Source organism: Camelina sativa, chromosome 11 (genome assembly GCF_000633955.1).
Source record: "Camelina sativa cultivar DH55 chromosome 11, Cs, whole genome shotgun sequence".
Taxonomy (NCBI): Eukaryota; Viridiplantae; Streptophyta; class Magnoliopsida; order Brassicales; family Brassicaceae; genus Camelina; species Camelina sativa.
The window spans coordinates 33,699,445-33,712,594 of record NC_025695.1 but is presented as its reverse complement, the minus strand read 5'-3'; the positions used below and the strand labels follow the sequence as shown (position 1 = coordinate 33,712,594).

General features: G+C 42.5%; 1 protein-coding gene across 1 annotated transcript; it reads left to right on the top strand.

Annotated features, from left to right (window-relative positions):
• On the top strand, window positions 11,127-12,762 carry LOC104725029 (probable flavonol synthase 6). Its single transcript, XM_010443624.1, is given in 4 exon segments — window positions 11,127-11,398; window positions 11,401-11,530; window positions 12,122-12,440; window positions 12,528-12,762. Coding segments are annotated over 4 exon segments (912 nt in total). The 5' UTR covers window positions 11,127-11,151; the 3' UTR covers window positions 12,744-12,762.

Here is a 13,150-nt window from a genome sequence, read left to right as displayed (position 1 = left end):
GTTTCCTCATGACTGATTATTGGATTGTTGTTATGGATTATTATTGATTATTTTATTATTGGATATTTATTGGAATTGTTATTTCCGTTGTTGGTTGTGGTTGTGGATAGGTGGCTAGTGGATATGGGACCACTAGTTGTAGTTATTTATTACTATTTTTTATTATTTATTATTTAAAAAAAACGGGTCGGGTCGTTTCAGTTTGGCATTAGAGCCCTTACGGTTCTAGGTTTGGGTTCACTAGGCTTTGTGCTGTAGATGTTTGGGATTGCATGTATTGATTGATTATGTGATTTAGTCAATTGTGTGCGGCATGGAGTCTTAGAACATCCTCTTCGAGCCTACAGTGTGATTCCATGGTGAGTTTATGTTTTTGTGTTATGTTAATTGTGTGCTTAGCCTTCTGTTCATGGTAGTGCAGATGGTTAGCGGGGGTGCTGTTGCTGGTCGTGGTCGAGGACGCAAACATGGTCGTGGACGCGGATGTGGTCGTGGTAGGGGCAGAGTCCCAGAGGTTAGTGAGACTGTGGACCAGAGTGTGACAGCTAAGGGTGTTGGCGAGTCGCAGGATGTCCAGGAGGATTCCATGAGTGTGGCTGGAGGGGGCGGTGTTGATGCTTCAGTGGTCGGTGATGCTAGGGTTCCGGGTGTGGAAATCCCAGCGGGTGGAGTCCCTGGTGTTGATCTTGCGGGCTTGTTAGCACAGGTGGTGGAGCGGTTACCAGCAGTGGTACCGGCTCAGGCTCAGGTAGTGCCACTAGTGGTGGCGGAGGAGCGGCAGCCAGTGGCTGCGGATGTGGGAGGGCATAGTCGTTATTGGTCTATGCTCAAGGAGATGTATGGTATCAGCACTGCACGGTTTTCGGGTGGTACAGACCCTACTGCTGCAGATGCGTGGAGGACGAGTGTGGAATGTAACTTCCGCACTCTGAGATGTCCTGAGGAGTTTTGGGTGGCCATAAGGGTCCACCACTTGATTGGTGATGCTGAGGTGTGGTGGAGATCAGTGGCTGCTAGGAGAGTGCAGAGGGAGATGACTTGGGTTGACTTCGTGGGGAATTTAACCGCAAGTACTTTCCGAGAGAGGCATTGGACCGGTTGGAGGTGCNGTGGAGCGGTTACCAGCAGTGGTACCGGCTCAGGCTCAGGTAGTGCCACTAGTGGTGGCGGAGGAGCGGCAGCCAGTGGCTGCGGATGTGGGAGGGCATAGTCGTTATTGGTCTATGCTCAAGGAGATGTATGGTATCAGCACTGCACGGTTTTCGGGTGGTACAGACCCTACTGCTGCAGATGCGTGGAGGACGAGTGTGGAATGTAACTTCCGCACTCTGAGATGTCCTGAGGAGTTTTGGGTGGCCATAAGGGTCCACCACTTGATTGGTGATGCTGAGGTGTGGTGGAGATCAGTGGCTGCTAGGAGAGTGCAGAGGGAGATGACTTGGGTTGACTTCGTGGGGAATTTAACCGCAAGTACTTTCCGAGAGAGGCATTGGACCGGTTGGAGGTGCAGTTCCTTCAGTTATCTCAGGGGACGCGGTCAGTGCGGGAGCTGGACTTAGAGTTCAGTCGACTTCTATGTTATGGGGGTCGGGCTATGGAGTCTGAGGAGGCTCAGATCAGGAGGTTTATGAGGGCCCTACGTGACGACTTGAGGGTTCACTGTAGAGGGCAGAGCTATGCTAAGCGTGCAGAGCTGGTTGAGACTGTGGCAGAGATTAAGGAGGATATCCGGGCTCAGTCAGTGGCGGTTAGTCCAGCAGTTCAGCCTAGTAAGGCTTAGCATCATGGAGGTTCTAGCAGGGGCGGCAAGCGTGTGCAGGGAACCAAGAGGAGGTGGGAGGCTATGCAGACGCCGAGTGGTGCGAGTTGCTTCAAGTGTGGGAGCAAGGATCACAAGATTGCTAGCTGTCCCAAGAGGAGTGCTCCGATGGCAGCGGTTCGTGTATGCTATCATTGCAGGGAGCCAGGGCACATCAGGCCCTTGTGTCCCAAGTTGCAGCCGGTGGCAGTGGCAGCGTTGCAGCAGGTGCAGCCGGGAGGGCAGCAGGTGGCATAGATTGAGCAGGCGCCATGGGTTTACACGAATGCAGAGACTGGTGGAACCAGTGCCGGGGCGATCACATGTATAATTTCTGGTACTTAAACTTTGTGAATTTCAGTAGGTTCAGATTTTATGTTTTTCCTGTGATAACGTGTTAGGTTCTCAACACATGAGGTTTGTGTAGGGGCCTTGTTGGTGGGCGGATTTAAGTCGCACGTTATGTTTGATTCTGGAGCTTCTCATAGCTTCATTACTCCGGAGTGTGCAGAGAGCGCGGGAATCAGAGGGGATCCCGGGGAGCGTTCAGGAGTTGTCAGAGTTGCGGGAGGCATGTTCCTGAGGGTTATTGGAAGAGCCAGAGGAATTGATATTCAGATCGCAGGAGAGTCGTGGCCAGCGGATTTGCTTATCAGTCCAGTGGAGTTGTATGACGTTATCCTCGGGATGGATTGGTTGCATCGACATATGGTGCTTTTGGATTGCCATCGGTGTAGAGTGGAGTTTGAGCGTCCAGGAGGGAAGTTGGTCTTTCAGGGTATTAGACCGACTTCAGGGAGTCTCGTGATCTTGGCCATTCAGGCTAGGAAGATGATCGAGAAGGGCCGTGAGGCTTATTTGTTTACTATATCAATGCCAGAATCAGTGGGGAAGTCTACGGTTAGCGGTATTCAGGTTGTGAAGGAGTTTAAGGATATGTTCCAGTCATTGCAGGGATTACCACCATCTCGGTCTGATCCTTTTACGATTGAACTAGAACCAGGGACGACACCGTTATCCAAGGCTCCTTATAGGATGTCTCCAGCAGAGATGGCAGAGCTGAAGAAGCAGCTAGAGGATTTGTTGAGCAAGGGATTCATCCGTCCTAGTGTATCACCGTGGGGAGCGCCGGTGTTATTTGTGAAGAAGAAGGATGGGAGTTTCCGGTTGTGTATCGATTACCGAGGGTTGAACCGGGTCACTGTGAAGAACAAGTACCCTCTTCCCAGGATTGATGAGTTGTTGGATCAGTTGAGGGGTGCTACTTGGTTCTCCAAGGTAGATCTAGCTTCGGGTTATCATCAAATACCGATAGATGAGGCAGATGTGAGGAAGACTGCATTCAGGACGAGGTATGGGCATTATGAGTTTGTGGTGATGCCTTTCGGGTTGACTAACGCACCAGCAGCGTTTATGAGATTGATGAACAGTGTGTTTTAGGAGTTTCTGGATGTATTTGTCATCATTTTCATCGACGATATCCTAGTTTATTCTAAGTGTCCTGAGGAGCATGGAGTGCATTTGAGGGCAGTTCTGGAGAAGCTGCGGGAGCAGAAGTTGTTTGCTAAGTTGAGCAAGTGCAGTTTTTGGCAGCGTGAGATGGGTTTTCTGGGTCATATTGTGTCTACAGATGGAGTTTTTGTAGATCCGAAGAAGATACAGGCTATCAGGGATTGGCCTAGACCGCAGAATGCTACAGAGATCATAATTTTTCTGGGATTGGCAGGTTACTACAGGAGGTTTGTGCAGGGGTATGCGAGCAGAGCACGTCCTATGACTAAGTTGACAGGGAAGGATGTTCCTTTTGTGTGGTCAGAGGAGTGTGAGGAAGGCTTTGTAAGCCTGAAGGAGATGTTGACTATTGCGCCAGTGTTGGCTTTGCCTGAGCAGGGAGAACCCTATGTGGTTTATACAGATGCATCTGGATTTGGTTTGGGGTGTGTTCTGATGCAGCATGTGAAGGTTATTGCCTACGCTTCGCGGCAGTTGCAAAAGCATGAAGGCAACTATCCTACTAATGATTTGGAGTTGGGTGATGTAGTTTTTGCCCTGAAGATTTGGAGATCCTATCTTTATGGTTCAAAGGTGCAATAGATCATAAAAGCCCGAGCTGAACTTGAGGCAGAGGCGGTGGATGGAGCTGGTGGCGGATTATGATTTGGAGATAGCCTACCACCCTGGTAAGGCTAACTTGGTTGCGAATGCTTTGAGCCGGAAGAGGGTAGCTTCGGCTCAGGAGCAGGAGATGGAGTCTCTGGTAGGAGAGATCAGTGATTTGAGTTTATGTGTTGTTTCTCAGGAACCGTTGGGTTTGGAGGCAGTTGATAGAGCAAATCTTCTGAGCAGTGTGCGGTTGGCTCAGGAGAAGGACTTGGGGCTGGTGAATGCCTCAAAGGATGTAGATTCAGAGTATCAGGTCTCAGATAATGGTACTATCTTGGTGCACGGCTTGATTTGTGTGCCCAAGGATGAGGAGTTGAGGCAGGAGATCCTGAGAGAGNTGTAACTTCCGCACTCTGAGATGTCCTGAGGAGTTTTGGGTGGCCATAAGGGTCCACCACTTGATTGGTGATGCTGAGGTGTGGTGGAGATCAGTGGCTGCTAGGAGAGTGCAGAGGGAGATGACTTGGGTTGACTTCGTGGGGNCGCGAGGTGCGATGTGTGCCAACTAGTGAAGGCTGAACATCAGGTTCCAGGAGGGTTACTGAAGAGTCTTCCCATTCCATAGTAGAAGTGGGATATGATTCCTATGGACTTCGTGGTAGGTTTGCCAGTGTCCAGGACGTTTGATGCTATTTGGGTCATTGTGGACCGGTTGACTAAGTCGGCACATTTCCTGACCATTAAGAAGACTGATGAAGCATCGGTCTTGGCTAAGAAGTGTGTGAAGGAGATAGTCAGGTTGCATGGGGTGCCAACAAGCATTGTGTCTGATAGGGATTCTAAATTCACTTCGGTGTTCTGGAGAACGTTTCAGGCAGAGATGGGCACTAAGGTGCATATGAGTACAACTTATCATCCCCAGACAGATGGACAGTCAGAGAGGATGATCTAGACGCTGGAGGATTTGCTGAGGATGTGTGTGTTAGATTGGGGAGGCCATTGGGCAGATCAGTTGAGCTTGGTAGAGTCTGCTTACAACAACAGTTATCAGGGCGAGTATTAAGATGGCTCCTTATGAGGCTTTGTATGGGAGCCCGTGTCGTACACCGTTATGCTGGACTCAGGTGGGGGAGAGGAGCATTTACGGGGCTGATTTTGTTCAGGAGACCTCAGAGAAGATTCGGGTTCTCAAGCTGAACTTGAAGGAGGCTCATGATCGGCAGAGGAGTTATGCCGATAGGAGGAGGAGAGATCTTGAGTTTCAGGTAGGAGACAGAGTGAACGTCAAGATGGCCATGTTGCAGGGTCCGAACAGGTCATTGACTGAGACTAAGTTGAGTCTAAGGTATATGGGTCCGTTCAGAGTGATTGAGCGTGTTGGACCAGTGGCTTATAGACTGGAGTTACCTGAGGTTATGCGTGCATTCCATAAGGTTTTCCATGTTTCTATGTTGAGGAAGTGTCTCCGTGAGGATGATCAGTTGTTGGCTAAGATACCTGAGGATTTTCAGCCTAACATGTCTTTGGAGGCGAGACCAGTGAGGGTTCTTGAGAGGAGGATCAAGGAACTTTGAAAGAAGAAAATTCCTTTGATGAGAGTCCTTTGGGACTGTGATGGTGTTGAGGAGCAGACTTGGGAGCCTGAGGCGAGGATGAAGGCAAGGTTTAAGAAGTGGTATGAGAAGCAAGCCGCGACTTGAGCTTGTGTAGCCTGGTCCCATCTGTAATCCGTGGCTGGAGCGGGAATGGAGTATTCCAGCCCATCTCTCTTGTTTACTTGGTCGCTTGGGGTGGTTGGTTGTACGACTAAGTAACAAGATGAGGTGGTGCTCGGGGTACAAAGTTTCCGTGANACCTGAGGATTTTCAGCCTAACATGTCTTTGGAGGCGAGACCAGTGAGGGTTCTTGAGAGGAGGATCAAGGAACTTTGAAAGAAGAAAATTCCTTTGATGAGAGTCCTTTGGGACTGTGATGGTGTTGAGGAGCAGACTTGGGAGCCTGAGGCGAGGATGAAGGCAAGGTTTAAGAAGTGGTATGAGAAGCAAGCCGCGACTTGAGCTTGTGTAGCCTGGTCCCATCTGTAATCCGTGGCTGGAGCAGGAATGGAGTATTCCAGCTCATCTCTCTTGTTTACTTGGTCGCTTGGGGTGGTTGGTTGTACGACTAAGTAACAAGATGAGGTGGTGCTCGGGGTACAAAGTTTCCGTGAAGCGGGGTTTTTTTTGGAGGTAAGTTTCCTAAAATAGGAGTTTCCAAAAGTGGAAAGTTTCCGAAAGTGGAAAGTGCTAAAAATGGAAAGTTTTATGTGAGTTAAAATTTGTCCATTTTAGTGGAGAGAGCCTTGGAGGGGCTTGTGTGGCCTTAGTGGCAGACTTTTTAGTCATTTGTGTGGCCTTAGTGGCGGTCTTTTGAGACATTATGTGGCCTTTGTGGCGGGCTGTTTAGCCAGATGTGTGGCCTTTGTGGCGGGCTGTTTAGCCAGATGTGTGGCCTTTGTGGCGGGCTGTTTAGCCAAATGTGTGGCCTTTGTGGCGGGCTGTTTAGCTAGATGTGTGACCTTTGTGGCGGATTGTTTAGCCAGAGTGCCTGTTTAGACGGTCCTTCGGGACATATGGTCTTTGTGACGGTCCTTCGGGACAGATGGTCTTTGTGATGGTCCTTCGAGACAGATGGTCTGTGTGACGGTCCTTCGGGATAGATGGTCTTTGTGACGGTCCTTCGGGACAGATGGTCTTTGTGACGGTCCTGTTTAGGACATTTGTTTGGTCTTTGTGACGGTCCTGTTTAGGACATTTGTTTGGCCTTGGTGGCGGTCCTATTTAGGACATTTGTTTGGCCTTTGTGGCGGACCTTGTGACAGTGAGATGATCCATGTGTGATCATGACGTATCCCAGTGAGGGGATATGTGGTTGGTAGGACATTGAGATGTCTTACGCGAGCCACGAAAAGGAAACCTGGATAGGGATAGGACTCAGACGTGTTCAGAATTGTTTGCTCGCGACTCTTGGGGGACTTAGGTTCTCCTAGTACCGCCATATTCTGAGACTTTGTGGCTTGGGAGTATGGTTGGTATATCGACTTCGGATGACGATCCGGGGGCGCGCTGTAGGGTGGCAACCCAAGAGACGAATATTGGACTTCCTTATATATTATGGCATGCGGGCTTAGACCCGATGAGGAGCCAATATTATGGCATACAGGTTTCAGCCTGATGAGGAGCCAATAAAAACTCTAGGTTTAGGCCTCTGAGTAAAAGAAAGTCCAAAAGTCATGAGCAAATAATGCCTGGAGCGTGAGTCTATCGCCCGGAGGTGACCTTTTGTAGATCAGTCGGAGGAGTGCGGGCCGTGGAGACGGTGGCACGGGAATCCTTGACTGATGGTTGGTTGAGATTCGAGGACAAATCTATGTTGGTTGGGGAGAATTGTAACACCCGCAAACCAAAACTGTGCGTTTTGGGGGAGGGTGTCGATCGACACCAAGGGGGTGTCGGTCGACACCACTTATTTCTGGTTCGACCAGATTGTTGTAATCGTCGATTTGGTTCGGTTTGGTTTTGGGAAACCATTGAACCGGGTTACTTAAGTGTTTGTCGATGAAAGGAAGGGTTTTTGGTTTTTCTTTGTCGCCGTTTAACGTTTGGAGAGACAAAGGGAGAAAACAAGTGTTCTTGAGCTTTTGAGAGAGATTGGTGAGATTCCTTGCTGTTTCTTGAGAAAACTGGTCGGGTCGTTTCAGGGGGTCCGAACATGTAACTTAGTTGTACCTCTTCTTGGTCAGGTGTTGTGGGACAAACAACCAGAATACAATACATAGTATTCAAAATTCTTGCCACTTGGTTCTCTGAGAAGGCGAACTTGTGGGTCTCCGGATTCATATTGTTCTTTGAGGATTTGTTGTGAAGTTTTTTTTTTCTCCTACGCTTTGGGGTGTCATCATCATCGTAGCTATTCATCTGACAATGTTGGGAATCGCAAATATCAAAAAATTTGTGGCCCGTTTCATCTTGGAATGAGTAAATGGGATCTCCAAACGAATCAAAAGATGAGATTGGAACACCAGATAAATGTGGCTTGAACTCCAAGATTTGAGCATCTTCAAATGTGTTGATTTCTGTGCAGAAAACCGCCGGTCTTGACTTTTCTTCTTGTTGCTTAAAAGCAATCTCTACAGATCCATCTTTCCTTCTATGGATAGAAGGGTCTACCGATTATATTGGAGTGCTCCGGTCATGGAGTTTTTCGTAATTGGTAACCCATGATTCTGGAAGTAACTTGAGTAGCTCATCTCTAGGAATCTGTCTAGGAATATGGATGCACGATGGATTGTGCTGTGACTCCAATTGTATGAGTAGCTCATCTTCAGTGTCTCTGGAGATAATTAAGTCCATTGCATGATTTTGGACTATATACGCCATTTGATGGTAGAGTGTTGTTGCATACATGTTTCCAATATGTGGGGCGCTTGTGATTTGCAGCTGGATTTGCATGTTCTGATATATCTGTGGGTCTTCTAATGCCACATTGAAATTAAGGAAGAGGGTGACGAAAATAGTGCCAGCGTTTAGTGTTGTCTGGATAGGTGCAATGCAAGCGTGCTGATATTCCCTGTATCGAGTGTCAAGGAGAGCTACTCGTGCTACAACTGGTAAGCCTTTTCTGCCATGAAGTGTTAGCGCCAAGCGTATTGCTCCATAGTGAAGATGGGTATATCCTTGAGTTTGCCAATGATGTATCATGCCTTCATTGAGACTGAGGGGAATCATCTATTTTGTTTCTGTCACCAGGATGAGATGTTGTTCTAACGGAGATGCTAGAACGAGCTCCTTTGCGTTATGCTCGTTTGGGACGAACAATTGAAGAATGAATTTTGGAAAAGTGGAATTTAGTTTGGTGAAAGCTTTGTAAGGATTAAGTAACGGGAGTTGGATAATAGGAACTTTACTATCATCACTCACATACTCTACTTCATATAAGTAATCAACTTTTTTAGAATTTGATCGTCTGAAAAAGGGAGCTTTAGACAAAGAAGATGAACTTTCCATAATATACGACAGAACCAGAAACCAAGACAGAATACTATAACTCTCTTCTAACCTTTGAAGTAATAACAATCCATAAGTTGTCTATTTGTTTTCTTTTATTTACTACTAATATAGAGAAAACAATCAAGAGTGCTTAGCTACGGAAACTGAGGCAGCACATCTACTATACCAAAAGCCTCAAGGTACTTGGAGCATCACAACCTCATAGAAAATTTTCTCCATACCGTTTTTCTTAGCATAGTTAGATTTCTGATGTGGAGGATCCATTAATATGGCAACAACAGAGCATACTTTCTTACTAGCATAGTAGAAGACAACGTCATGGCATATTACCTCTCCGGAAGAGAAGATCTAGACTTTAGACTGCCATGGCTCTGATACCAAAATTACACACACATAGTGATACAACCACTAAGGAGGTTTTTAGGATCAAGGCTAAGTGTTTAGGAAGTGTTTTTGGGATTATTATTTAAGGATATAAGAAATATCTTAAGGATATAAGAAAGATCTTTATATTTGCACAAAAAAAAAAAAAGATCTTTATACAAAGGGATAAGCTTTATTATTTAAACACTCAAAGGATTACAAGTACTCTTAAGACTCTTACTCACACTCACCTGCTCAAGCTTGAATGAAACTCTTCACCAAGCCTCGCTATTTATAGTACAAGTCTTAGGAAATATTACATAGAATATTCCTTAAGATATTTCTATAGTTTATTTTGCAACCCTCCATTTATTCAACTCTCTCACAACCATATACTTCACTATCATATTTTGTCTTTTATTTATCACACATATTTTTATTATTCATCACACACTTGCGTCATATTTATTACTTATATATATATATATATATATATATATATATATATATATATATAAGAATTTTGAAAAGAAGGTAAAGAACAAGATAAGACAGAATTTGTAAAAAATAAAAATAAATAAATATATAAGAATTAGGTTTTAGATAATAGTTATTTTTTTTTTGTCCCAAAAAAAAAGATAATAGTTATTTTTTAGGAAAACACAAAACAAGAATGAAAAGTGAAGTAATGTTAAATGAAAAATGAATATGTATTTTCTACCATAACATCTAACAAGTTGTTAGGTTACCTTGTAATTAGAAATTTCAAATGGTATCTCTCCAAATATTACCAAATCATTCAAACTGATTCAAACAGTTAAATGATACAAGTAGTTCATATTTAAATGTATTATCTATAATGCTTTACTTCCCAATACATGTAATTCATATTTTTTATTTCATCTTCAATTGTGGTAACTAAGTTTTTCTCAAAATATATTTTTATCAAATCTATAGTACATTATGGAAATTAATTAATTAGTTGTTGTATTTACCTTGATTTATGACCTATTACAGAAATATATAAGAATTTTGAAAAGAAGGTAAATAACCAAGATAAAAAAGAATTTGTAGTAAGAAAAAAAAAACTAATTTATAAGAATTAGATGTTAGATAATCATAGTTATTTTTTAGAAAAACACAAAACAAGAATGAAAAATGAATATGTATTTTCTGCCATAACATCTAATAGTTGGTAAGTAATTACCTTGTAATTAGAACTTTCAAATGTTTTCTCTCCAAATATTATCAAATCATTCAAACTGATTTAAACAGTATTAGTAAAAAATGACATATTCGTTAAATGATACAAGTAGTTCATAGTTAAATGTATTATTTAAAATGCTTCACTTTCTAATACGTGCAATTCATATTTTATATTTTGTTTTCAGTTGTGGTAACTAAGTTTTGTTTAGAAAATATTTTTAGCAAATCTATAGCAGTACATTTTGGACATTAATTAATTAGTTGTTTCATTTACCTTAATTTATGACCTATTACAGAAATATATATAAGAATTTTGAAAAGAAGGTAAAGAACCAAGATAAAACAAAATTTGTAATAAAAAAAAAACAAAATATATATATATAAGTATTAGATGTTAGATAATCATAGTTATTTTTTATAATAAAAAACACAAAACGAAAATAAAAAATGAAATAATGTTAATGAAAAATAAATATGTATTTTCTACCATAACATTTAATAATTAGAACTTTTAAATGTTATCTCTCCGATGTCAATAGACCCCCCACCTTATATATTATCTTTCCACACCTTGTCCAACCAATCATCCGCCATTGTGTCCGACGAAGCCAAAAAGAAGAGAGTGAATAACCATGAACGTCGAGAGAGACCAACACACATCTCCGCCGTCTCTCCAAACCAAGACGATCCCTATCATTGATCTAAGCGATCCAAGCGACGAGCGCGTGGTCCATGCAGTGATGAAAGCGAGCAAAGAGTGGGGGATTTTTCAGGTAGTTAACCACGGCATTCTGACGGACTTAATGCGGCGGCTTCAGAAAGTTGGGAAGAAGTTTTTCGAGCTCCCAGCTTCCGAAAAGGAATCTGTCACAAGGCCAATGGTCACATGCAAGGATACTTTACGAAGGATCCTAAATATTTAAAGGCTTGGGACGATCATTTGCTTCATACTATCTGGCCACCATCTTCTATCAACTATAGATATTGGCCTAACAATCCTTCAGATTACAGGTACTAAACATGATTTGGTAGTCCATTAACCAGTTTATATATATTACAACAAAATTTTATGTAATAAATAGTATACGTACAAGCTAAACATAAAAAAATTTGATTCCCTTATTTTTTACCATTAAAAACAAAAAAAAACAAAAAATTGAATGGTCGTTTATTTAGTTTTGGTTTTACGTTGATGGATTATGTTTACAAAAAAGTTGGAAAAAATGAAATAATATTATGGATGGGTTTTCGAGGGAAAAACCAAAAAAATATGGATTTTGGTTTTTCTTTGAAATTCTTTTAAAACACTAACAAAAAAAATCTCAATTTTTAGGAAAACTTGTTTTTTTTTTCTTTTCAAAATCATGAATGGCTACAAAATAAATTATTGCAAAAACTTAAGCCAAAAACTAAAATCTACACCAAAAATCAAAAATCAAAAACCAAAAAAAATCAAAATCTAAAAACCAAATATCATTAAAAACTACAACATTCATGGGATCGTGAAGTTCTCACATTCTTCATTTTATTTAGAAAGTGATTCCGCTAGATAAATTCGAAAATTAATAGTTTGATTTTGGGGGTGATCGATGACGGTTTTAGGGAGGTGACCGAGGAGTAAACAAGAAACGTGATGTTGCTGACAGAGAAGATTGTGGGTTACTTATCAAAGGGGTTAGGGTTACGGCGTGAGACCTTGAAAGAAGGTCTAGGAGGCGATACAGCAGTGTATTTGATGAGGATTAATTACTATCCGCCGTCGGAGTCAGTTGTCGGAGCACCGGCACACACAGATCTCTGTGCACTCACACTTCTCGTCTCCAACGAGGTTCCAGGGCTTCAAGTGTTCAAGGATAACCACTGGTTTGATGTTGAGTATGTCAACTCAGCTATCGTTGTCCTCATCGGTGATCAGTTCTTGGTCCGTTTGTGTTGGTTTTTTTTCTACTTTGAGAAGACTTTAGAAATGTTTATGTTTGTTTGTTTAACATGTGTGAATTGGATGCAGAGGATGAGCAACGGGAGGTACAAGAGCGTGTTACACAGATCAATTATGGATAAGGAAAAGACAAGAATGACGTGGCCGGTTTTTGTAGAACCTAACCATGGTTTGGTCGTGGGACCTTTGCCTGAGCTCACGGGAGACGAGAATCCTCCCAAGTTTGAGTCTATAAATTTTCATGACTATATACACCGTAAGTTCAAAAAGCTTGTGCGTGATTGATGTCATGACCTACTACAACTTCAATTATGAACATGTGTTGTGACAAAGACAATGGCTAGACTACAATTTGAGAGGATTTTGATATTTAATTTGAACTGATCGTAACCTTTGAATAGAAAGTTTTTTTTTTTCTTTTTCAAATCATCCAAAGTGATCCCTACCAAATATTGTGATAATTAATTAATAATAACTAGGTTTTATCTCATCACGGGTTTATTATTTTGTTGATATATATACTGTTAACGGTTATAGGTAGAGTTTCGCAAGTTGAGAATATACATTTTACGATTTGTTAGTTATGATTTAGGAATGAATGATCTGTCATATTCTTATTATGATTCTTAATTGATATTATTACATTAATAGTGTACATTTTAAAACTAAATAAAATCTTAGTGTACATTTAA